Source organism: Sinohyriopsis cumingii, chromosome 4 (assembly GCF_028554795.1).
Source record: "Sinohyriopsis cumingii isolate HCF-2022 chromosome 4, ASM2855479v2, whole genome shotgun sequence".
NCBI classification, from domain to species: Eukaryota; Metazoa; Mollusca; class Bivalvia; order Unionida; family Unionidae; genus Sinohyriopsis; species Sinohyriopsis cumingii.
Window position 1 is genome coordinate 7,794,486 of NC_142964.1, and position 25,590 is coordinate 7,820,075.

The 25,590-nt window shown below is 35.5% G+C and overlaps 1 protein-coding gene across 4 annotated transcripts in view; it reads right to left on the reverse strand.

Annotated features, from left to right (window-relative positions):
* LOC149800581 (uncharacterized) overlaps window positions 1-24,517 on the reverse strand; it is a 40,919-nt gene extending 16,402 nt beyond the window's left edge. For all 4 annotated transcript variants that reach the window (XM_089954531.1, XM_089954533.1, XM_089954532.1 and 1 more), the window contains exons 1-9: window positions 24,460-24,517; window positions 22,767-22,863; window positions 21,275-21,367; window positions 20,379-20,582; window positions 14,798-15,111; window positions 12,049-12,187; window positions 11,538-11,600; window positions 7,011-7,163; window positions 6,560-6,714 (exon numbers count right to left, since the gene is read on the reverse strand). In XM_089954531.1, the coding sequence (XP_089810657.1) occupies window positions 7,071-7,163; window positions 11,538-11,600; window positions 12,049-12,187; window positions 14,798-15,111; window positions 20,379-20,564 (795 nt within the window). In that variant the 5' untranslated portion in view covers window positions 20,565-20,582; window positions 21,275-21,367; window positions 22,767-22,863; window positions 24,460-24,517 and the 3' untranslated portion in view covers window positions 6,560-6,714; window positions 7,011-7,070. The remainder of the gene's footprint in view (window positions 1-6,559; window positions 6,715-7,010; window positions 7,164-11,537; window positions 11,601-12,048; window positions 12,188-14,797; window positions 15,112-20,378; window positions 20,583-21,274; window positions 21,368-22,766; window positions 22,864-24,459) is intronic.
* Window positions 24,518-25,590: the final 1,073 nt, after the last annotated feature.

The window sequence follows — 25,590 nt, forward strand, 5'->3', positions numbered from 1 at the left end:
TTTTTTTGTTGTATCTACCGCCGGTGATTTTATCAATGACCTTTGTACCCAGCAGCACCCAGCGCCACAGCCTTTGCGATAGCTGGTGCGGCCGCGGCGGCTAATGCAGGTAAGCAGCTGCCTTTGCTGCAATTAATGCCGGTAACGCGAATAATAACGGGAAAAATCCACCTATCTTAATCATATCTTTTATAGCGGCCGGAGATAATGTAATTTGTACTCCGGTGTTAGATGATTTAGCTTTATTGAAATGTTTTTGTTGCGTTTTTGGCAAAGACAGTTTATTTGGACCACCCTGAATCTGATCGTGTTTTAACATCAATTTAGTCCACATTTTTTCGCTAATCCTGATTGTAGCTTTTTTATCTGACCTGAGTCAGAATCACACTAACATGATCATACGACATTTATAAAATCTAGATTGAATCTAAATCACATTTTTTCTACAGGAGCATCGATGATCCTCATTCTGCCTTCAATACCCTCGAGGATCATGGTTCTATCACTGAGTATAACAGCAACAGCTCTGTATTGAGTAACTACATTAGGCTGAGCTAGATCGAGTGGACCGACTCTGGCCTTAAAATGTATATCAACGACAGATTGTTTTATCAAATCAATATGTTCCAGTGAAAAATAATAGATCGGATAAAAATTTCTGAAATCTAACTGAGATATTTGTAATCCGGTATCAATATTTTGATCTCGACCCATGTAGCTCCACAAACGATGATAACCACGTGCTACTGATCCTTCTGCGTAATTTAGTTGAATCTCCTCAATTGGTTCTTGATGTCCATTTACCCTCAGTGATACATCGCTGACATTAAAATGATCGAAGATCATGTGGGTTTGAGTTTGAACACCTACTCGACCAGCTTGCTGAAGAGCCACAAAGATATGTCTTGGTGCAGATACACCCTGCTGAGACGCTATATGCCAGGTGAAATTACCCTTGATGTTATTCTGGATGCTATCTGTGTACGTCGTAAGCCACGACATCACTGATTTACCACCTTGATTCATAAACGATAACAGATTTCTCTCCTTGTCTATCAATGGTGTTATCGAAGGCATCCACAGCGTTAGTTTTTCTAATATAACCTTGCCGTCGTCAGGTCCAGTCCTCCAGATAGCGTCGTTGCTGTCGCCTTTTCGATAAAAGACAACCGTGTGTTTAGCTCCGAATATAACCTTTCTAAAGTCCCTGCAGAATCCAAAGATATGCGACAGTGGGATAGCACATGAAAATTTTTTATTGTCGCCCTTCAACATAGCTGTACGAGCGGCAAATCCGAGATTGTACCCAGCGTTTTCTTTTATGATCATATCTTCGATAGCAGCAGGAACGGCGGGATTAGCACGATCAGTTGGTTGTCTCACGAGAAAATGTTTATCCTCAGCAACGTCTGAATTATCCTTGGTGAACATCATGCTAGGACCAGCCGATCTGGTGAAATCATCTGAGTATCTCGCTAAGCCTATGATTGTGGTTGCAACATCAACGTTATCGTTGATTGATTCGATTTCTCTACCATCGATCATGTATGCAGCGCTCTTGAATAACGCCATAATACCGTTGTTGACTAATCCAACCTTGATGTTTGCGGCGTAATTAGTATCATCGTTTTTCACAATCTTACCGACAACCTCAATAAATGCCTCACAGGGTAGAAAATACCTTGTTGTATCTTGTACCTGTAATTCAATTCTGCTGGGGCTGTTTGGTGTTATCGCGTCATACGAATAATACTGATAATCTCGCACTGAGTCGTCTCTCTCTGCTGGTTCATCCAATTTGAAAGCTTCATTGGTTGTCCGCGAGAACATGTTTTTATAAAATATCTTTATCGTCTAAAACGAAGACGCCCTCCGAATGCGCTGGTGCTGATTTCCTGCTGTGGTTGTTGCTGTACCAACGATGCTAGTTTTTGATTAGCTGCTTCATTTATAATCTTACTGACATCGCCAGGCATCCCAGCTGTGACAGGTAGCTTATCAGCAGGTTTCGGTTTTCCCTTTACCAATCGCACTATTCTATCTTTGATGGTATCGTATGCTTTACCGGCAACATCACCGACGGTACCTATGACCTTGTTGCGAACAACACCTATTGCTTTCGACGATAGTTGCTTAGCTAACGGACCGACCTTAGGAATTATTTGAGTGAAAAATTTGATAATTGAATCACCTATCCCCGATCCGTATTTGAATTTGTACATGGGTGACCTTGAATTCATGACACGAGCCTGTATCGCTCTCTGATGGCTTTTATGAACAATCATTTTATTTTATAATCCAATTATTCAATCACTGTGAAAATCATCAACGAGTTCATCGATAAGATCGCGATAAATATGTACATCAATGATTTTTCCCTGAAATAACCTTCGACAGATATCTGTTGCTTCGTTGATTATCTCACGTGAATTATTTCCGGCTCGTTTTCCACCAAAAAGAACCTCCAACCGAGATACATCATTAACGACGCTATCAGGACAAATGATATATCCGCTACCTGTTTTTGGAGCTTCAGGTACATCCTGAAATTCCTCCTCTGGTGATTGTGGTCGTACAGGTTGTACCGATGAAGGTTGTCTGTATCTGTATATCCCTTTTCTGAATTCCACATATTCTTTATTGGATAGATCGATTTTGGTATCTTTTCCAGCGAAAAATACAACAGGAATCCAATTGACTTCAGTAACTTTATCTTGATATTTTTTTTGCAAATATCTGTCTTTTTCGTCATATCCAAATGCAGCAATACGATATAATTTGGATACATCAGCAATTTCCTTTAAGGCAGCAGCGTAGAAAAACCCTTTAGGATTTATTCCCTGCATTGTTGATTGATCAACTGGAATATCTACCTGCGCAGGTTGTTGTACAGGTTGAGATAATGTATCAATAAAATTTAAATAATCTGGATCTTTTGGATTTACCGTTTCCGATCTCTTGGATGCAGCATATAACAAATCCGGCCATTTTTTCTCTGTAAATTTAAATGTACCGATAAATTTGGGATTCACATATTTTTGTTGATCATCGTAATTCCTAGCTATATCGATCAATTTATTTGGATCTTTGATATTTTGAAGAGTATCATCAGTAAATAAATCATGTGGCACGATTTTAGATGGTTGTACAGGTTGAGGTTGTGCCACAGGTTGGGGTTTTGCCACTCGAGCTGGCAACGCAACTCTTTTCACTTTATTGATATAATTAACGTAATCATCATCGATTCTGTTGATGTTACGATACACATAGTAGAGTAATTTGTACCATTTGTCGCGACCAGGGACGCTATTAGCATATTCAGGTTTCAATATATTTTTTCGATCAACAAATGATTTATGAGCGAATTCAGCAAGAGCATCAAGATCTGCTATTGCTCTTATTCTTGTTACTTCGTCATCATTGAATATGTCAGCGTGAGGAGTTTTCGCGATAGTTTGTTTCTCAATTCTTTTCAACAAAGGTAAAATTCCTTCCTTCGCTACATCAGGGTCTTTTATATCACCCAAGATAATTTGTTCTGTTGCTTTGGTTATTGGTTCAAACAATTCTTGTCGTTGCTCAGCGATTCCTTCCTTTGCTTCTTGAGCAGCTCGTATTTTCTTTCTGATTTCTTTTTGTACTGGCAGATATTCCTTTATTGCCTTTAATCGCTCTCGTGCTATTCTAGATCTTAATTATTCTCCTACATCCATGTTATTTTATTTTTATTTGTATCTTGAAATCGAAAATTAAAAAATAAATTTCAATTCGATTATATCTTATTTGATGTTGATTCATTAAAAATTTCATTTAAAGACGACAGCAGCAGGGAGGGCGTCTCCGTATGGTCGGTCGTCAAAATGTAATCAACGATGAAATAAAAATCATGAACATATTATTCTGCAGCTAGAGTTTCGAACGAAATGTTTATATTCGGATTGAGGGTCAATAACGATGTAACTCTCTCAGGAAGCCTCTATTCGGTAAATAGAATCCTTCTCCGGATGAGATTTCCGTGGAGATGTTTTTGGTCCGTCGAAATTCTTGGTCTGTTGGCCCTCCCTGCTGCTCCAGTAATATAGTCTGGAATGTTGGCAATTGTAACGCTAGTCTAGGTACATGTTCCGGACAAAATTATCAGTTAAGCCTTGACAATTACGTTAAGAAACTGGCGATATACTAACAGGCAAATTAAATATGGGCATAAATAGAACATCAAGTTATTTGCAAATAAAGACATAAATCTTACCACAACAAATATTGGTGGATATCAATTATATGAACAAGAGTGGCAATATTATAAAAGGAGATTTAAACATTTATCATAATCTCATCATGAATGTCAGTAACCCAGTTGGTGAGGAAAGATTGTCTTAATAAATTTTATGTGGGTAACAAAAGCCCAAATATATTTTTATCTTATGGTAGAAACTATTATTAATGTATTATTTAAATACCACACCACAATACAATGTAATTCGAAACACCGATACTGGTGCTGGGGAAGAAGAGCCAGGAAATATAAACACATCGTCCAATAACATTTTTTAAAAACTTGTTTGTCTTAACAGAGGAAGGTGTAGTGATTATCTATGCATATATTAGTATCCGTGATATCAAGAAAACAAAATATGTTATTGGACTTTGAATGGTGAAATAACAAAATATTAAAGTTTCAAAACTATCGTTCACATGAAAATACGCTAACAACCAAAATAAATGTGCCACAGTTCCTTGTATCTGTTCCTGCAGGAAGCCAGTTATCGTTATATAGTATGGCCAACGTAGGCGGTGCTTATCTTTACACAGCACATCAATGGCTTTAACCCTTCAACAAATTATTGAGAAAATCATCCTGTTTAAAGATGACTATATTTTCATTGGTGAAACAGTTTTATTTGGAAGTACACGAGACAATCAAGATATGCCAATTGAAACCTTAAATACTTGAAGATAATGATGATATGAGGAAAATCATGTTGTCTCTAGGTTAGCATAACACCTCTGTGGTTGGATCGCAATTGACAAATATTGATGCATTCACTGGCATTGCTTTATGCATCAAAGTTTTAACAAACGTTTAATTCAACCGTTAGTACAAGTATATGGCGTGGATATTTATCAGAATAAACAAAACGCACTGTGAATTTTTGTCTATTCTTGGAAAGCTCAAATCCGCATATTAATTTTGCAATCTAATGTAATGTAATGCCATAGAAATGTTGACCAACATAAAAGATGTTAACCAGCCACATGATCTTGTAACAAGTTTATATAGCGGTACAGAAAATCATAAACAGTAAATGCGGATTTAGTAAAATTATGACTTCATTCCAATTTTAAGTAGACCAAAATAAGACTTTCAAAAATAAAGTATTGTTGATCGCTCGACGAAGTTCAAAGGTCGCTGGGCAGTGCTATGTGCGCGTTAATATTGTTACAGTACAGTGTATTGATGAATCCACGATTGTGTATTTATTTTAAAAATCAGCATGAATTCAATTACTTTGTTTCTTATAGTGTATTCCTTTATTATTAACCCTTAGGTAAGAAAACGGAATGAGTATATGATTAAACGTTATTGCATTTGTACGGGAAAATATGAACTCGTTTTTTCGGAATAATACTGTAAACCCATGCCCTTGCAGTAGAAAATAACCTCGTTCATATTTTCCCACACAAATACAGTAACCAATAAAGAAAGAAAGCTATATGGAGCTAAACGGTTATGAAACTCAAGCTTAAAGTTGTATGCATGTATTAAATTGTACTGAGCGTTTACACATCGGGCAATGGTTTCTTTTGAAATAACCATCCATTATATTAATCATTCAAGAAAACAGAAATGTTTGCATTCTTCTTATAAATATATCATACAACTATCATCCAGTCTTTCATTAGATAATATACCGTGTATGTGTAACACTTGTATGACCTCTTGCAATGGATGACCTTTTCTATATATTAGATCTATAATGTTAATACCTATTAGTAAATATACCCATTCTAAATGACCATTTGAACATGCTATGCTGATGCTAATCATTCTTTGCATTTATATGGACACTAAGATCTTGTTCAGACAATACTTTTACTAATTCAGTATGTCCATTTTCGCAGAAGCAAAACATCTTGTGGTATCAATGATAACTAAACAACCGTGTTTCTTCATTTTCATTAATACACGTTCTATACAGTCGATGCTTTTCATTTTCCATAATTCATGTCCAATAGAGTCCTGAACTATTACTCTCCACATTCGACTTAAGAAGCAAACGTGTATATATTGAGCAAAAAGTTGTAAAACTATAAAACAAATATGCATTAATCTAAAAACTAGTATCTACTCTAAAACAAGCAACACTCTGCATGAATATGGTCTTGCTGTGTATTTGAAGACACTAGATGTGTTGTGCGTCCTTTCTCTGTGTCCAAAGGTTTCGGGCTGACAATTGTTTATATGCATTCAAGAAACCGGAAAACCAATTTTCACTCCCACTTGCTATTAGTATGGATTATGTTAATAAAAGCAAATATAAACATGATAATTCTTCCTTACCGTAATACACATAAGGGTGTGACCCCGTAGAAAGATGTGGTCAATAGTCGAGTCGCAGTCTTGTTGAAGCCATGTGTTGCCATTACAAAAGGTACACTTATTAATGGCAGTGTGAAACAGTCTGACTTTAGTGCTGGTTAAGGCTCTATAGGAGTCTGGAAAAGTCAAAATGAATTATATTACAAAATCTCGGAATGTTCACGGTCAAGTTTAAACTTGATTTAACAATTACGTTCAAAATATGGTTTATTCAGAAAAGACTGTCTACAAACACCCACCCACACCCGCACATACATACCTACAAAATCTGTGTGTGTGTGTATATATATATATATATATATATATATATATATATATATATATATATTAATGCTGTGTTGTGTCATTGCGAACCGCAAGGATGAATTTACAACGGTCTCGTTTTATAAGTTACCCAGTTATTTGAGATTACCTGGAAGTTCAGCACACACGTTGCTTTCAGGTAGTTCGGGGCCTGTGTTGAAGTCTCCCGCTAGCACCAGTGGCGTTTTACCTTTGATAGCTGCAAGAAGTTTGTCAACCTCTGCCCGGTTCTGAGCTGTATAGTTACCATATTTGTGGAATGCTAAAAAATATAAAAATAAGAACTAAAACAACTTCGATAACTCGCTGTCGCTAATCGTCATGTCACCATTTTTGTGCCTACACTTGTCTCAGAACACTAGGTACAATTTGTACACGATCTGAAGACGTAACCTCATTTGGTTCAATATACTGTCGCTACGATGTAAAGTATAAAGCATTTATATATATCTTAAATTATTAGCAACCAATGTCTATAAATTATGTGATGATCTAAGTCCTGTATATTACAGTAGATATACACCCACTTTACTCCTTTGAGGTCCTAGATTCAATCCTCGGTTCCAACAAATGCAAGGGTCAGCAGTCGTCTAAATGGGGGCATTATTTATTGAAGATTGTATCCACTTCAGTGACCATCTAATGCAGTATAAAAGTCCTCCGTTGTATGCAGCATAAGCTGTTAGAACCTTTATAGCTGACGGTAAAAATCTATAGAGCGTTTATTAAACAGATCCATACGCTTCCCTTTTTTTATCCCACCCCATTAAATATGTGCCCATGGGGATGGAGGGTGAGCGTGGTGGTAGGTATACACCTATGGAGGAGCATCACCGCCATAACTGTATGTATATTATTATGTATATCTACAGCTTTGCTTAAATCCTTGTACAAGATTTTATTTAATATTTGTAATTTTTATGCATGGTTGTAAACTGTACGGAATATCTTTAGTTAGATTGGCCAAAGACCCGAGTTTGTTTAGAGCGAAATTCAGTAACTGCCCATTGGTCGGGCTGAGTCACATGAATAGGCAAGTTCTAGATAAAATGAGTAGTAAGATCCATCAAGTGGGGTATATTGTGAAATTTAGTGGCAATAAAAGCTAGATATAAGGAGAGAACTGAGCAATCAGATTATTTTCGATTTTTGTAGTCATCCTCATTTCTTGTGTTCCTGTTCTAGGTCTGCAGGCCTTTTTTAATGTTTACTTAGATATTATTCGAGAGGAAAAACATTTGTTTGGACTGTTCAGTAGAAATAGAAAGTGTTCATTATTTGGACTATATTATTATTCTGGAAACTGTTGTGAATTATTAGGAGTTCTGGGCGAAGAAATCTTAATAACGTCACGCTTTTTGGCGGAAAATTTCATTTCCGGTTTAACAATCTATACAGAACTTTTCATTTACTTAGGACTTTAATAGAACTTTCTCAGGATTAGTCTGGATTCACATTATACTACTGCAAGTTCCTCTCACATTTTCACTTATAACTTTGATAATTGTTAAGTGGTACAAAACTTTATGGTTTTGCTTCTTTCTGTTACTTACTTTGTGACCATTGAATCGTCACGATATATTTTCTATTACTATTCAATGTATTTTGTCTTGGTCTTTGTTTGTCTTTTCTAAGGTGCATGGGATATACATTCCTAGTTGTACTTTTGCCACTGCCATCATTTATTACCGAATTTGTTAAGTTTGATATAATTGAGCTGCAATGTCATGTCTTATGATTCCATGAGAGTGATTCTATGTAAAGCTTTGTTACACACGTTAAGATTCTTAATTGTGTCTTCCTAACTCTGAATTTCCACTTTACAATTTGCAGATTTCATTTGATAGCAAACTATTAAGTATCGTACTGGTAAAATGTTTAATTTCTCGGATATTCCACTGTAGCACAGCGACAGATGCAAAATTTCTGTTAGCATTATGCAAATTTCAATAAATTATTGTTCCAACTGAGGGCACCGTTATATTAACGAATAGAATGACAGTGGATCCGGTATATTGCACTTTCTACTCAATGTGGACCGATAAACGGATGCGGCCTGCATTGCTTAGTCAGTAACGCGCGCGTGCATGTGTGTGTGTGTGTGTGTGTGTGTGTGTGTAATTTGCATTTTTTACGTAGCTTTAACGATCTTCAGTCATATCGCTACGATGTCTGCAGTGTGGCAGTTTCTAGTGATGTCTTGCACTGGTGCATCATTCCGCAGACATGTAGCATGACGTCCTACTCAGTCACATTATCCTGACACCAGGCCGACCAGTCCTAGCACTAGCATCTTAATGCTGAGCCCCTAATGAGGCATCTGCAAGTACCATTTTTATAAGTATTTGGTAAAACTCGGGTTCGAACCCGCTACCTCCCACATCCTAGACGGACGATCTAACCACTTGGAATCCGGATCGGTCGTCAACAAAATAAATCAAATAGTAATAAAGACAATATAAACGCTTCTTTGTCCTAGAGTACTGTTTCTTTTGTTGATATTATTGTTGTTCGTGTGTGTGTGTTTATGTGTGTACATAAATGAATGCTCTCTTTACATGTGGAGTAACAATTCATCACCTTCACTTTTCGTTAGTAGTTCCAGCGTCATCTCCGTTTTCCTAATTCATGTTTATTATTATTATTATTATTATTATTATTATTATTGTTTATGTTGTTGTTGTTGTTGTATCACACTTATTTTAAATTGGCACTCTTATCTCAGATTAGTTGACTGGCGATTTTAAAATAAAGAAGACTTTCTCAAAAGTTCAATACTCTCACCCAGTCATCCAAGTTTTTAACCCCCTCCCCTCTCTCTATCTCTCACTCTCTAACACTCATATGTACATACTGTGGCAAACACACACACACACACACACACACACACACACACACGTATGTGTGTGTGTATGTGTTTATTTATCAGGGATCTATGATAGACATTTAACTTCATTTACCAATACAAACTGTCCATTTTAAACCAAAGAATGCGTCAAACTCACTAGTAGCTGATTACGTTAATGACTTCATAAGGGAGCATTATGTGATGTTTTTATGATGAAGCATCTGGAAAATGTTTCTGGCACGTGAATGTTTAATCAATGTATATGTTTATTTATTTGTCATTCTGTGTTCACAGTTATACATTCTTACGCAGTAATTAATACAATACTGATGCGGAATATTATCAGTCGTTGAATTGTATGTTTTTAAAACTTTTATTTTTACCAAGATAGTGATGTTACAAATTGAAATTAAGAAACATTATTGAATTGTTAAGAATATTTCATGTTGACTTCACAATGGGTGTGTTAATGAAGAACGTTAATTGTGAGCTAAGTGCGAGAGAGAGAGAGAGAGAGAGAGAGAGATGGGGACGGGTGGAGGAGGTGGACGGGCAGGCTGGGTGGTATGAGCCAGTAGCGATGTTGCAGATGCTATACCGACTTGTCAAAAAATGTCGAAGTGAAACACGATTTTTTTCTATAATAATTGCGGTTTAAATGTAATGCTTCAAACCATAAAAAGCCAAAAATTGTTGATTTAATTAAAGTAATATATACGGTAGTTACAGTCTGTGCACGTGGGTAGAAAAAGGAACAATAATAGTAAACAGTGACATTCAACGCCCTTCGTCCTCACTATATACAGAGTTAGAAAGACAATATAAAGAATCTTAACGTGTGTAATAAAAATACACATAAAATTACTCAGTCACTGCTAGAGCAATGAATGATGATTTAAAAACAAACAAACAGACATACAAACAATTTCTTGCGAGGCAGGGCAAGTTAGCCAGGACATGTTTTGGATTATGATTACTTCTTACTTGTAACTTTCAAATTAAATGATGTTATGTACATTACCGTTATGGTAATTAACATATGGCATGAAACGAATTGTCAACATGCGATGAAGATATTGAGAGATGGAAAGATACAATGAATAATGTATTGATCTGTAATATTAAAAATATGCACATATGATCACTCACACAGAAAATGGTGAGATGAAATTGCAATATTCCAACGTCACCCATATCGAACTTAGAAATAATTATTGGCAGCTACACAGATGCAACCCAGAATGTATATCTTTCACACATAGAAAATACACAATAGAAGAAAAGAATATAAATTGCATATTAATAAAAAGCACATGCTTATAATTATGGCGTACATCCTCCTCCATATAGACCCATGACCGCCTGTGGCAATATCTAAGGATTTATCTGTCTAGTCAAGTAAGTGAGCGCGTACACATACATGCACACTCGTATATGTGTATATGTGGAATAATAAAGAGTAAATGAGTTAAGTATAGTTGTAGGGTGGGGATTTAAATGGTTTCGAGTTTTGATCTAGGGACCGCATTCCCATTCGCTCCATCCTCAAGACTGAATCGAGATTCTAAACCCAGTTTGAACATGAACAGATCATATATATTGTATCTTAAGATATTAAATTGTCTTCTAAAATGAGAATATATTTTAGATATAATTATACAGATGAAAATGTATCTCCCTCTCCAACCCCGACAAATTCGATAAACCTTGTATATATCTGGAGGAGGTATAAGTCAGTCTGGGGTATGATTTGAAACGTTTGTACAAAATTATTATTTTGTTATTTACCTTCGGGATAGAGGTCTCCGAAGAAAGGTGTTGATAGATGTGTGCACACAACTGTATCGTGATCTGAATAAAAGCTCAAATATTCCGTAAAATATTTTATACATTTCATGCTACGCTATCCATGTACCAACACACTAATACGATTGATGAACATAAGAAAGAGAGCTACAGTAAACTTAATACCTTTATAGCATTATTATTCAATGGAGTCAAACGAAAATTTACACATGATAGTTGCATCTGATTTCAGCATAATTATTATGATCTTTTGAAGCAAATGATAAAGCAGATAATCTCAAACGCATCAAAGTGTAATAAATAAACAAATACGTAGCCAGAAAAACATGACTACATTTTCAAGGACATATGGTCAATATTATATCATCTGTTCAAATAAAATTTGGATTTATCTGAAATAAATATAAAGATTGTGGTCTCAATGCAAGAAATATCAAAGAAAGTGAATATGAAATATTCATATGGATATGTCATTCATTTGAAAATCACTTACATATGCTTGAAGATAGCCTCGTTTTGCTATCTCCTTAACATCCGGATGATACTCCACTGCCTTAGCTTTTCGCATTTGATGCTTGCTGAATAACAAGAGACCCGGCACGTTTATCATCGTCGTAGGATTTAAATGACACCTGATGAAAGAAGCAAATAGGATATCGAGTTAAATGTGTACATTTACTTGTATAGTATCTGGATCTGCCACTGCCTATTGACTAGAACGCAATTCCAAGCTGCTTTAATCGGCACTCAGAAATGCTCTAGATCATTGTTGATGTGCTATAGTATGTTACTTAGATGTAGGAGTATACTAGAGAGCGCAAACAGTAAGGGAACGCGAAAAAAGGTAAGGGAACGCCGTTTGCACAGCACTAAACCCCTGCTGTAGATGCAGGAATGCAAATCACATCACACAACATATTCGTGTTTGTTGCTCATTGAATTGTTTCCGTTCGCGTCATTAAATGTAGTTTAAAATGACTGCTTCGTTTCGTGCAAGAAGTATTCCAACAGCTTTCGTATCGACATAGAGCGCAACATCTTATTAAATACATGCTAAAACAAGCTGGTCTGTTTGCTCAAAAACATTTAATGCCACCATGACATGTGGATGAGTCGATTTATTTATTTCAGGCGTGAGTAGCTTTTTTTTTCGGCCATATTGTAATTGTTTCTATTTGAATTCTTTGCAGTAAACAAAATGGACTCTTCCAGAACTTAGGACGAACATGGTGTATGACATGTACAGAGAACAGTCTTTATCATCATGTATCGAATGAATGTTGTTGCGCTGTACGTCTTTGAGGATTATGTTAAATCCTTAACGCACTAAACGAATTCAGTAATTGTTGCTATGTTTCGAGACGATGACACGCAAATTCAACGATAAACATACATGGGTATCATTGGTGATTCTGCGAGGAACGAACTAGAGACCTTTACAGAAATCTGATTGTACATATCCAGTTTAATTGCTGTACTGTGTGAGTTTGTGTGTGTGTGTGTGTGTGTGTGTGTGTGTGTGTGTGTGTGTGACTCACGGCAGAATGTGATCCAATAATACAACTAAATAGAACGATATTGCAGATTGGTTTTGAACTGAACTCTCGCACGACTTCTCACAAAGTCTTGTGGGCATAATGTTAACTACTTCAATTAACCCTGACAGGTTACTTGTGTAACGAGTAAAGAAGCATTGCAGACGACATGATACAAGTATAGGTTTCGACATTCCAAAATCAGGCTGAAAACAATACCTCGTGTTTCCGAGTTCAGAAGATCGGGTATTGATGTACGCGACACTATGGGAACTATATATTAAGTCTTTTCTCAGTATAATTTTCATATGCAATAATTTGGTTCAGTACAAATATTATTATTTGCAATTGAAACGGCTTTAGGCATCCCGGTCACGTTTTGCGTTAAATCATCACTTACAGTGTTGCAGGGCATCCGAGTTACAGGAAAATGTATTGTAAAATAACCGGGTGTTTGCTTGTCACTGTATATTGAAAATAATGATTGAAGTTAGGGTAGCGTTGAAATTTCGTTTCTTTTCTTCTTAATATTAGAGTATATCCAAAAATTTAATTTGAAAACTTATACAATCATCTAAAATTAATGGAAACGAAATCCTTACTCTTATCTTTAGAAATAAAATAATGCTACGTTACAGTGAAATTAAAGAAAAGTATATATAAGTTACTATGGCGTTTTTAGACGACCTACAAGAAACATATATATTATTACTCCAAGCAATGTTTTTCTACTTTGAAATATAAGAAAACTAAATCAAAGTTCTTATAAACATTCTTCAAACAGAATAAGAACGATCCTCGTGCATATCATCAAAAGGCGTCTCATACCCATCTTTTGGCGTTTGCAACTGTTTGCAATGAAAGAAACTCCAAATGGGCAAGAAATTCTTCATAATAGAATGATGGAGAATATACATGTTGCAAGAAAGGGCAACATTATTTACTGCTGTTTTCAGGTACTGAAAACAGTATATTAAAGTCAAAACCTGCAATATTTAGAATGTAGTCACATCCTCTTGACCTTTTTGATGCGTTGGTGTATTTTTGCAAAAGGCATTTAGTTCTCATTTCCACGGCATGATATAGCAAATAATGTGTTACAATGACGTCAAAGTATGCAAGCAAGCAACCAACGTAATTCCCTGACTTACAAAGTTTCCTTATGTAACTCAACATCTGAGAGCGTGATTACGTAATGTCAAACCGCTCCGGTGTCCTAGTGGTTAGAGCGTCCGCCTCAGATGCGGGAGGTCGAGAGTTCGATCCCCGGCCGATTCGTACCAGAGACTTATAAAAATTGTTCTAACAGCAACCTCGCATGGCGCTCAGCATTAAGAGGGTAGTGTTAGGACTTATCCGCCTGATGTCCGGATAATGTGTCTGGGTGGGACATGATGCGACATGTCTGATAAATGATGCCTCAGTGCTAGACATTACTATAATCTGCCACACTCCAGACATCGTAGCGATATGACTGAAATATTCTTAAAGCTACATTACAAATCCAAATCACACACACACACACACACACACACACACACACACACACACATATATAACGTCAAATTGGACAAAGAGCAATAAAAAAATCGCAACAGTTATGTGCTGAACGCAGAATTGATCTGAAACATCAAATTAATGTGCAAGCAAAAAAAAATAATGATACCAAATATTTACTTACACACCGCGTACCTCGTTAATACTTACACTTCACGTGCCTCATTCATATCTTTTCGGAGTAATAAACACGTCAAGCACTCTTGTGGCAGGCTAAACACATGCCTTGCACAATGCTGTTGTAGGCATCCGAGGAAAGCAAATTTCCCCTCTTCAACGCTTGTGTCAAACTGCAAACAGTTAGTCGATGCACATGCAACGAATTCGGAAAATTCTGGGCTTTTGCACGGAGGTTCATTTCTATCCTTCCGAGGGGTATCCGACTGATGCATGAAACTGAGGGAATACAAATAGTTTTCCGAAAGTCTCGTCCTCAACCAGTCAATGTCAGAGCCATCAAACACCTGAAATACATGATTTAATCTGTTTATTTGATAAACAATTGCATACACAATAAAAAGAAGTAGAAAGAAAGACAGCACTAAAGATAGAGAAGAAGGAAATACACGAGTACGCATATAGGCCTACATCTCAATGTGGAAAGCTGTACTGGGAAATAAGCAAAGTTTCCCTAAGTTTCGACCTAAACAAAGTCTTCCTTAAGAGACTATAAAGAAGGCGGTTAGAGAAGTATAATCCATCCCAAGTAGAATCTGGCTATTTTCGCGCTTGACGGCATCTATCGCAAAGCTCCCATACACCCACATCCTAAACCGCTTGGCCATGCTCTCATTACCGAAAAGGGTCGATTAAGGTTGAAGAGAATGTCCTATGGTGCACGAGACCTTATTCTCTAGGCAAGCGGAATTTAACGTTTAGTTGTATTTCGATTCCAAAATGTTAAATATCTGTTCCTTTTTCTTGCGTTATTCGATATATGTTGAACGTCCGCATTTAGCTCGTGAAAAAATACTCTTTTTTCCGATCCGTTGAAACTATATATGCATACTGAGCGGTTATATTACCATATTTAATACTGAACAGTTTTCTTTTCCGCAATATGTTGAAAAATGCGCCTTATTGAAAGCAATGCGAAGCAGCTTTCCGCTTCAGACACCTTGTCAGGTCACTTTTGTACGTGAATGCGATGAATCTGTATAAAATATGATCCATCCAATACAATGTCTTAATTATTTCATGTCATTTAATGCTTTGCTGTTTTTCTCTCTTTCATTCATTTTTACATTCGTTCTATACGATGTTAATATTGAGTTTGGTAAAACCATGAATGTGTAAGGTTTTAATATTATGCATTTTGTTCAAGTGTGCTTTAATCCCCTTTTATTTAAATAGATACATACATGGGGAGGATCGCTATTTTCCTTGGATTTGTTTCTAAGGATTTTGTCGGTGTTAAGATGGAGGATAATTTAGCTGATTCTCAGTTACCCCCTTGCTCAAACCGTTGATTTGGGCTTCTTTATTGTGTAACTAAAAGTATTTTTTCACATTTCTTTTGCAACTAAATATAGCCTTTAATAGCAAGACAATGATTCCACATCTTCAAAGATGCCATTCCTAAACAAATTAAGTACGTGGTGCTCTTGTTTCTCTCGAAATGCTACTCCCACAAACTAAATCCTGAAACAATCTTGCGAACATTTCCGAATCTTATTCTTACTTAAATTTCCTTTGAAAAAAATATTTTAAAAAATAAAAACTTCTAAACTTTAACCAGCGGATCTAGCATTAAAAGACTTTATTGGCAACTCAAAATGTGTCCGACTTCGGAATTAAATGGTCTTGATTGCGTGTTGACCAGCTAAATGGATTCACCTGAGTTGTTTGGGGGTTTCTGTTTCTGTAGTATTACAGTACAACGTGGTTTAACACAATTCAACGGTGGGAGAGGGAGGTATTCACTCAAAATGAGAATTTCTTTCAATGTGTCTTCCGCTTTTCCACGCGCACTGTTTTCTTGTATACCGATGCATTGTTCCAATCTACTGTTGTCCTATCAGAGTTCAGAGGCTGCTCAGCATTTACCATGCTAGTGCCGATTGCTGACTTTTTTACACAATGTTTCTACTTTTAAATCTCTGAATTATTTTGTAATAATAATGTTTTACTGTAAAGGCATTAGAAAATGAAAGTTTATTTTATCCTGTGAATCACCGTGTAGAAAATACAGGTCTGTTTTCACGGCGTCAAGTTTGTAAAGAGGGCAGGTATATGTTTTATAACCCATTTGTTTAACCCACATCTCTAAGTACACCACTAACGACTCTAGACCAACAAGTAGGTCTACGATTGTTTTCTTTCATGCTGCATATTTTCTGGTTTGACCGCATCAAAGCTATAGCGTGGATCTCAAAGAATCTACCCATATTTTGTTATTGACCAATTCCAATTATGTCCATTAATTACTTGATTAGTAATATTTCAGTTTTCATTTTAAGAAAGGTGTATTAGCATTTTGTCTATTCTGGTAAAGCAGGACAAATCTAGATATGTAGTAATAAAATCCATACAAATCTGAATTCACTATCTGAACCCAAAATTATTACAAGGCTTCATGTGTGTATCAAACAATGTACGACCCGGAATTTATTCAGAATAAGGGTTAACCAGGAACAATATAGAACATGATTAAATATAAAATTAATAAGCGTAACGAATTCTTTTTTAACGCTTCACCTTCTAGATGTTGGAAGACAATGTACAGTTTTTCTGCTTGCAGAACATGGAAAGAATAAACGAGAGTAAAGGCCCTACTCAACAATAAAAACGAAAGCAAACTAATGTGGCACAAAGCCTGAAAATGAGTACACATCCGACCTAGGAACGATTCATTGCGGACGCGTGTAATATCTGTGCTGCATGAAACAAATAAATAAATAAATATCAAACATTTTGTTTTGCTGAACAAAAGCGAAATTGGTAACGGTAACGGAATAACATTTTAGGTTGCTAATAATATTATATTATGAAGAAATGACTTGCTTTGTATCAGATGCCCACCGTTTTATAGGAAGCCAAGTGTGTTAGTCAGTGACTGAGTGGTTTAAATGGCCAGCCTTTACCGATCAATGCAATCTCGCATCTGTCAGCGTGAGTTCTAATCTCGGTTCGGCTAATCGCGCAATCTCAGTATGTGGGAAAGATTGCCAGTAGCTCTTCATAGCTCGGTGGATCGTACCGAACTGTGCCCGGGATTTTCCTCCACCAGCAATACTGGCCACCATGTACATCCTATTATACTCTACAAACATGGCGTCAACTCCAAACGACGACGACAACAACACCAATACTGTTGTTACGCCTCTATGGTCTAAGCTAAGTAACAGAAAAGAGCGAAAATCAAGAAATTTTGTAAAATTAAACAAGTAATTTATTTCCTTAGAATACAGAGTGAAAATTTAAAAAGAACCCTACAGTATTGTGAATTAAATCCTAAACAGTCATACAAGTTCTTTCTAAAATTTCAATTCTAATTGAATTCCAGTGGTATTCCAAATAAGTTCAAATTTTGATTGTATTAATGTGCCTGTAATCTCGAATGTGATAATGTTCCAATGGTCCGGACTGTGGCGATGTATCACATTAATATCCAAATTTCCTTGTCTGAATTCACTATAATTCCAAATTAATGTTTTAGGCCAAGAATATTATTGAGCTCTTTCTACTTATAGTGAACACTAATTTGAATAAATAAATCCACCCAAATTAAAAACTGAACACAACAATAACAATGACCCTTCTTCTGATGTTATAGCATGAATAAATAATGTTTCAAGTAAACAACATAATATCAAAAGCTAAGAAGCAATAACAGAGCCGTGTTGGTGGTCAGCCTCCTCTCTGAAGCATTCAAAGTTGTCAAAGAAGTTTAGGAATTTCCAAGTGAAAACTAACATTTACATTCAGATAGAAGTAATCATGTTTACTTCCATTGATAATGATTAGAACATTAAATTTATAGTCTAAGACAAGTGTAAGCTATGTATTATGTTGTTTACAAAATAAATGTCTCTGGTCAGGTACCCCGTTAACCTGATTTTTGGCATAGGTCAAGTAATGAATACAGATATACATAATTTGTGATCAGTATGAAAAGCTAACAAACAATTCAAAATTAAATATATAGAAGAACGGTATCTTCCTAATTTTTACTTTATCTCAGAAGCTAAAGCTTCACGCAAGAACGCATCTTTCAATGACGTCTTGACCATACTATTCGTTTAGACTTACATTGGTCCACATGGACAAAAAAATTATGGCAATTCGTATCTTATCATTAATAGCCGTGAACTGATCAAAATATCTCCATTAAACCCCCCAACTAAATAGGATTAATTCCAGGCAGTAAATGGTCATAAACAATTTCTTACGAAATATTCTGACAGTGCTAATGGACATCCAGCCATAAGTCAGTGTCACATGGTACTGAAATGATATTGCCACGTGACTCATATCGGGCATAGTCATAATTAAAACTGTTTACAAATATGTATTCATGTCGGTATTGATGTTTATTAGTGGATAATTGTTACTGCAATTTGTAGATATTTACAGGATAAACGCGTTTACCATTTATTCTACATTTAATTCAGTGTCAAATATATTTTTAAATTTAAATAAAAGCATTACTTTGTTCTACCTGATGTTCCATCTACAATTTTACTTGCAGGTTAGTTTCTTTGTTTTCATTTTAATAACCGCATCTGATATTATATACTTAATTTGAACTATTTGCTTTCCTTTTACGATTGGATAGTGGTTAGAATTTTAGTTGTTTTCCACAAAAACGCCCGTTTTCGATGTGATAATATTATTTTTTTTCCAGCATTGCCACGGAAGTAATAGTGTAAGAAGTAAAAAGGATGTAAATGGGAAGTGTGTCGAAAACAGGAAGACTCGACGGGTAGTACGCTCATACAGTAACCACAGAAGCAACACCCAAAACTGCTGTGGGATGGGTTGTGAGGGAGTTGGCTAGTGGGTATGTAATGCGAAGGCCATATCGGTCCAGAGATTCACATGAAAAAAAGAAAACATTTTAGTTTTAGAGGAAGGGGACATAAATATGTTTTGCGGGAGGAGGGAACATTATTTCTTACATCGCTATTGACACACATTGAACATATCTTTGAAGTTATAATTCAAAATGGTTTATATATTTTTGGAAAAAGTTCAACATGTGCGCTTTTTACAATTTACTATAGATTACAAACCGATCAAGCAATTGCGACTCTTCTGGAGACTAACAAGTTGGGTTTGCCAAATTATAATCTAACATCGTATACATGAAGTATGGATAAGAATGAATAAAGAAACGAATTTCTTCCAAATCTCATGGTGTTCACATCGTATAAAATGAGACTGAATTCAGTTTCTAAATATTCATTACGTAAATGGGTGTTGGTGCGTGCTGGCAAGGCGATGGATATTGTAACCTGCGGATCTGGGTTGAATCTTAGTAGGAGAGAAATTAAAATATTTTCTATATATATATATATATATATATATATATATATATATATATATATATATATATATATATATATATACATATATGCACCAAACAGACAAACATAACGAAATGTGCTATCGCTTGATTCTAGAGGAGAAATTTTGATTATACTGGGCAGAAATAATATTTAATAGAAATAATACTCTAATACATGTACGAGAATTTTGATTCGTCCTCCACCGAGATTCGTATCATTACCTCTTGCAGGCAGACAACATCGGCACCGGAAGCTTTCACACCTTTAAGTAGTGCCTCCCTTCTCTCTACTTTCATCGGAAGGCTGTCTTGCAAAGCGGCATTGAATGTAATCACTTTGTGATTAGGTGTGGCACCGTGACAGAGGATTAACGAGGAAATGGTCAACAAGGTCACCGCCTCCTGCATCTTCAGATCGTTCAGTATCTACAAATCAAATGTGCAATGTGTAAGAACCTGTCAAAAACGGAGCATGGGTGAGTTGGTTAATAGTTTCTGATCCACCTATGCTAAAATCTAGAAAGGACAATGCCCAGAGCAGCATACACGGTTAAGACCCGGTGTCGTCCGATCAGTGATCGTAGACAATGTCCCACATCTCCAACCACTTCATTTCACCCCTAACGTAAAGAACGATGCGTGTCGTTGATGCGAGTAACTGAGATTTCCTGCTTTCATTTATTTCACGAAGAATAAACATCAGTTTTTGTGGAATATAGAATGAATAAGGGAATATTTTTAGCATTTGAATAACCCATTGCCTCAAGAAAATATGAGGAAAACAGAGCGTTCATAGTTTTTGTGACTGGCGTTACTTTGCATTCACCCAGCGAGGAATCAGGGTTGGTATGGAAGATCATAACGCTTTGCATATTTGGTATATGTACAACAAATATGTTTATAAATGCAATCTTTGGGAAAATAATTTTTAGTGAACTTAAGGGATGATCATTCCAAGTTTAATACACAGGACTGTAATATTTTACTGTAAGTTTTGCGCTCTACTCTGTTGTAAGTGGCCTTACAGTTGTAGACTCGATTATGATATGCTTTTTCCTGGCAATGTTTAAAAGACTGTATAACTTAGGTATGGTTAAAATGACTTTAAATTTCCTTACCTTTGGTGTACGATCGATAGGTGTAATTCGGGTGGTAGCGTTTTTACGGCTGGCCGTACTGCTCGTTCCTCATGGTTATTTTCGCTTCCTGGACTTCAAAGGTAACGTGGAAATAAAACACTCAGATAACGTACTTTTCTCTTTTTATATAGTTTATAATTCAATAATTGCACTTTCAGAACTGGTTCAATAATCTCTGTTCTGGCAAATGTTTTTGCCCTATGTTGTTAATAAGCGCCAAAATTCATATCCTTTAAACTAGTTTAGGTGCAGTTTTGGACCATACGGGAGCAGCCATTTTGATCAACTGTCGGCTTTAGAGTGCAGTTTCCATACAACATGTTGAAACCATTCAGTCATAGAACAGGAAGGTAACAATAGCGGTATGAATACTCTCCCTCTCCGCTGTGCATGTTCCAAATACAAAGAACTCCACCTTATACCGGCCCCTATCTCAGAAGTACCTAAGTGTAGAGAGGAACAGCAGTAGATTACGGATCAGAACATTTCTCGTCCCTTTAAATCAAATCCAAAGGAACCACGTTTCGGCGGAGTAGTTTACACAAGATAGATGTAAAATTTTCTAATGAGTACTTATGTGACACTGTAATCGCATTTCAGAATATGACAAACGTGCAATACCCGGTATTATATTCGAGTCGACGAAAACTCCATTGCCCAGTATTATATTCGGGTTTGACGAAATTTCAGCACCCGGAACTATAATCGGGTTTGACGAAAATTCCACCTCTCGATATTATATTCGGGTATGACTGAAATTCTAGTACGGTGTTTCCCTCGTAAACGTAAACACACCGTTTGGTCAAACAAACAAATCACCCTGAAATGACCCACGTTCTCATTTGTGTCTTTTATTGCAAGATTTGATGCGTTTTGTTGATTTTCATTGAATTCCAGCTATACATAGACGGATAATATTTTTCAAATGTTTTCTTCTTTTGATGTTTTCACACCAAACGTGTGGCTTGTGCTTGTTCAAATATTTTAAATTATAAACTAAATCTTGATTGACATGAACGTTTATATATAATATGACAAGCTTATGCAGATCACAATACGTTTTAATGTCGTGCTAACTTTGAAGATCTAATAAAAAATAAAAATAAATAGATATGTAAATAACGGTCATATTTTATTTTTAAATTATATTTACGACATATTAAATAGTGTGATATATAAATGGACACTGAGAGGTAGGAGATAAACGAAAATAAAAATACAACAGAGCGTCCTATGGGAATATAATGTCCTACTGATTGAAATGATCAAATTTGAGAACGAAATGAAATCTCCCATCTTCTTTCAGATGACAATCTCATTTGATATATTTAATTTTAAATGGAATGAATAGCATATACAAAAACATAATAAAATGTAATTAGAAGATAAAATGTGAAGATAAATGTTAATTTATAAAAGCGACGAAATTTTAAATTTTTAACGCAATTAGAGTTAAAACTTGTTTACTTACCTAAATAAACGTAAGTAGTTGTCAAACTGATGGTTAGTTATGTTGTTCTACTTCGGCAATCAGGCAGGGAATGACTCTTTCGGGCAACATGTGATATCTAAGAAGAACATCATATAAAGAATGAACCAATCAGATTCTAGGATTCATACATAATCTAGTATTCAGAATAGTTTCTTACAGAATCAGTGATCATTTTGTCCAAATAAGCATCATATCCTACTGGATTAGAACCGGAAGTAAAACTGAACAGAGTGAATGATCCGTGGCGTGTGATGGAAGATCTGACATATGGACATACACATAAAAAGAAGAGCATCTCGGAAAATTATATCTCACCTGCAAAACGGATGGAAAATTACCTAGGTTATAATTCTATGTTCGATGCAAATATTACTTTGAAAACGACTTTAAAGAGAATTTGTAATGTAATTCGACATTAATGTGAACTATTTTCACGTGAAAGAACCAAATGTTTTATTTTATATTTACTTTGCTGAGTGCTTTGTTCAATTCAATCAAAGTTAGAAATGCATAGTAGAAAGGCAGTCAGGTTAGAAAATGAAGAATGTAACGCTCGGTACTGGTGCAAAGTGACTGATACACTATATTGTCGCGGAATAGTGCAGGAAAACTAATTTATCCTGAAGCAGAACGATTATAAGTAGTCGATTTCTCGGGCGCTTACAGCTCCCAAGGCATTTTTTTCTTCTGTTTAATATTCATTCTGGCTCAACGAAATATAAAGCAATAGTTGCATCTCGTAAATAGTTCACACCGAGATATCCATATTTCATGATAAACACGAGTACTTCAACTTGGCCTTAAACTTATTTCGCAGTATTTATAGTATGTGTATCCTATAGGCTGGCATGCCGACTCAAATCTTGTCAGGCAGTGTCTACTTTACAGACAGTTTTACTGCAACGACAGGGGTAAACAGGTGTTGATTTCTAGTATGGTATTCCCGTCGTAAATGTAAACGCGCCGTTTGGTCAAACAAACAAATCACCTTGAAATGACCCACGTTCACATTTGTGTCTTTTATTGCAAGATTTGATGCGTTTTGTTGATTTTCATTTAATTCCATCTATACACAGACGGATACTATTTTTCAAATGTTTCATTCTTTCTTATGTTTTCATACAAAACGACAGGATCCTGTTTGTTCAAATATTTCAAATTATAAACTAAATCTCGATTGACATGAACGTTAATATTTAACTTGACAAACTTATGCAGATCACAATACGTTTTAATATCGTGCTAACTTTGAAGATCTAATAAAAAATAAAATAAAGAGATATGTAAATCGATCCTATTTTATTTTTAAATTTCAAATTAATATTGATAATTGTGAGATTAAATATAACCACGACAGATTAAATATTATGATCTATAAATGGACATTGAGAATTAGAAAGAGAGAAACGAAAATAAAAATACAACAGAGCTTCTTATGGGAACATAATGTCCTACTGATTGAAGGAATCAAATTTGAGAACGAAATGAAATCTCCCACCTTCTTACAGACGACAATCTCATTTAGAAATATTTAATTGTAAATGGAATGAATAGCAGATACACAAACATAATAAATTGTAATTAGAATGTAAAATGTGAAGATAAATGTTAATTTATAAAAGCGACGAATCTTAATTTTTTTACGCAAATAAAGTCAGAACCTGTTACTTACCTAAATAAACAGATGTCGTTGTTAAACTGATGGTTGATTATGTTGTTCTACCTCGGCAATCAGGCACAGAATGACTCTTTTGGGCACGTGTGATATTTAAGAAGAACATGATATAAAGAATGATCCAATCAGATTCTAGCATTCTTACATAATCTATTATTCAGAGTATTTTCCCACCAAACCATTCATTGATTTGTCAAATTATGCACCAATTCATACTGGATTAGAAGCGGAAGACCTAAGCACACAAAAAAATACTCGCATGTTTACTTGAACCCAATCGTTTTCAAGTTTCCAGCTGAACATTTCGCAAGGATCAAAATGAGATGTAGTAATGTTTCGTCTAGTTATTAAGTGACGCTTTTGTAAGGGTTTTAGAAATTTGTTTCAAGATCATTTTTATTAGGTTTTATTCATGTGCTCCTTTTAATCCGAGTATTAATCCATTCTTCAGGTACATAAGTAAAGCTTGTTTGCTCTAGTTCAATAATATTGTCTACTCGCCCTACAACCCTTTGTATGAACCCTTGTAACACACTTAAATATAAATCCTAAATGCTTTGCAAGAATTCTACCTGAATATAATTAATACAAAATCTAACGACACACGCAGACACACTTTGATATACACTCAGTCCATTTAAGCACTAAATAACAATTTGTAAATCTTATTCCATACTTTGTTATTAATTTTCTCCTTTTAGCATTCAAGTTTCTTCAGCTGCACTGGAATCTAATTATAGATCTGTAGGTCGAATGCTAATAATTGCCAAGTCAGATACAACAGCAACAACAACATGTTGACAGGTTGCACGCAGTGAAATAAAACTGAAGAGAGTGAATGATCCGTGGCGTATGATGGAAGATCGGACATATTTTGGATATACACATAAAAAGAAGAGCATCTCGAAAAATTGTATCTCACCTGCAAAACGGATGGAAAATTACCTAGGTTACATTTCTATAATCGATGCACAAATGACTTTGAAAACGATTTTAAAGAGAATTGTTAGCGTAATTCGATATTAACATGAACTATTTTCACGTGAAAGAACCAAATTTTTTATTTTATAATTACTTTTGTGAGTACTTTGTCCAGTTAAACCAAATTTAGAAATGCATTATAGAAAG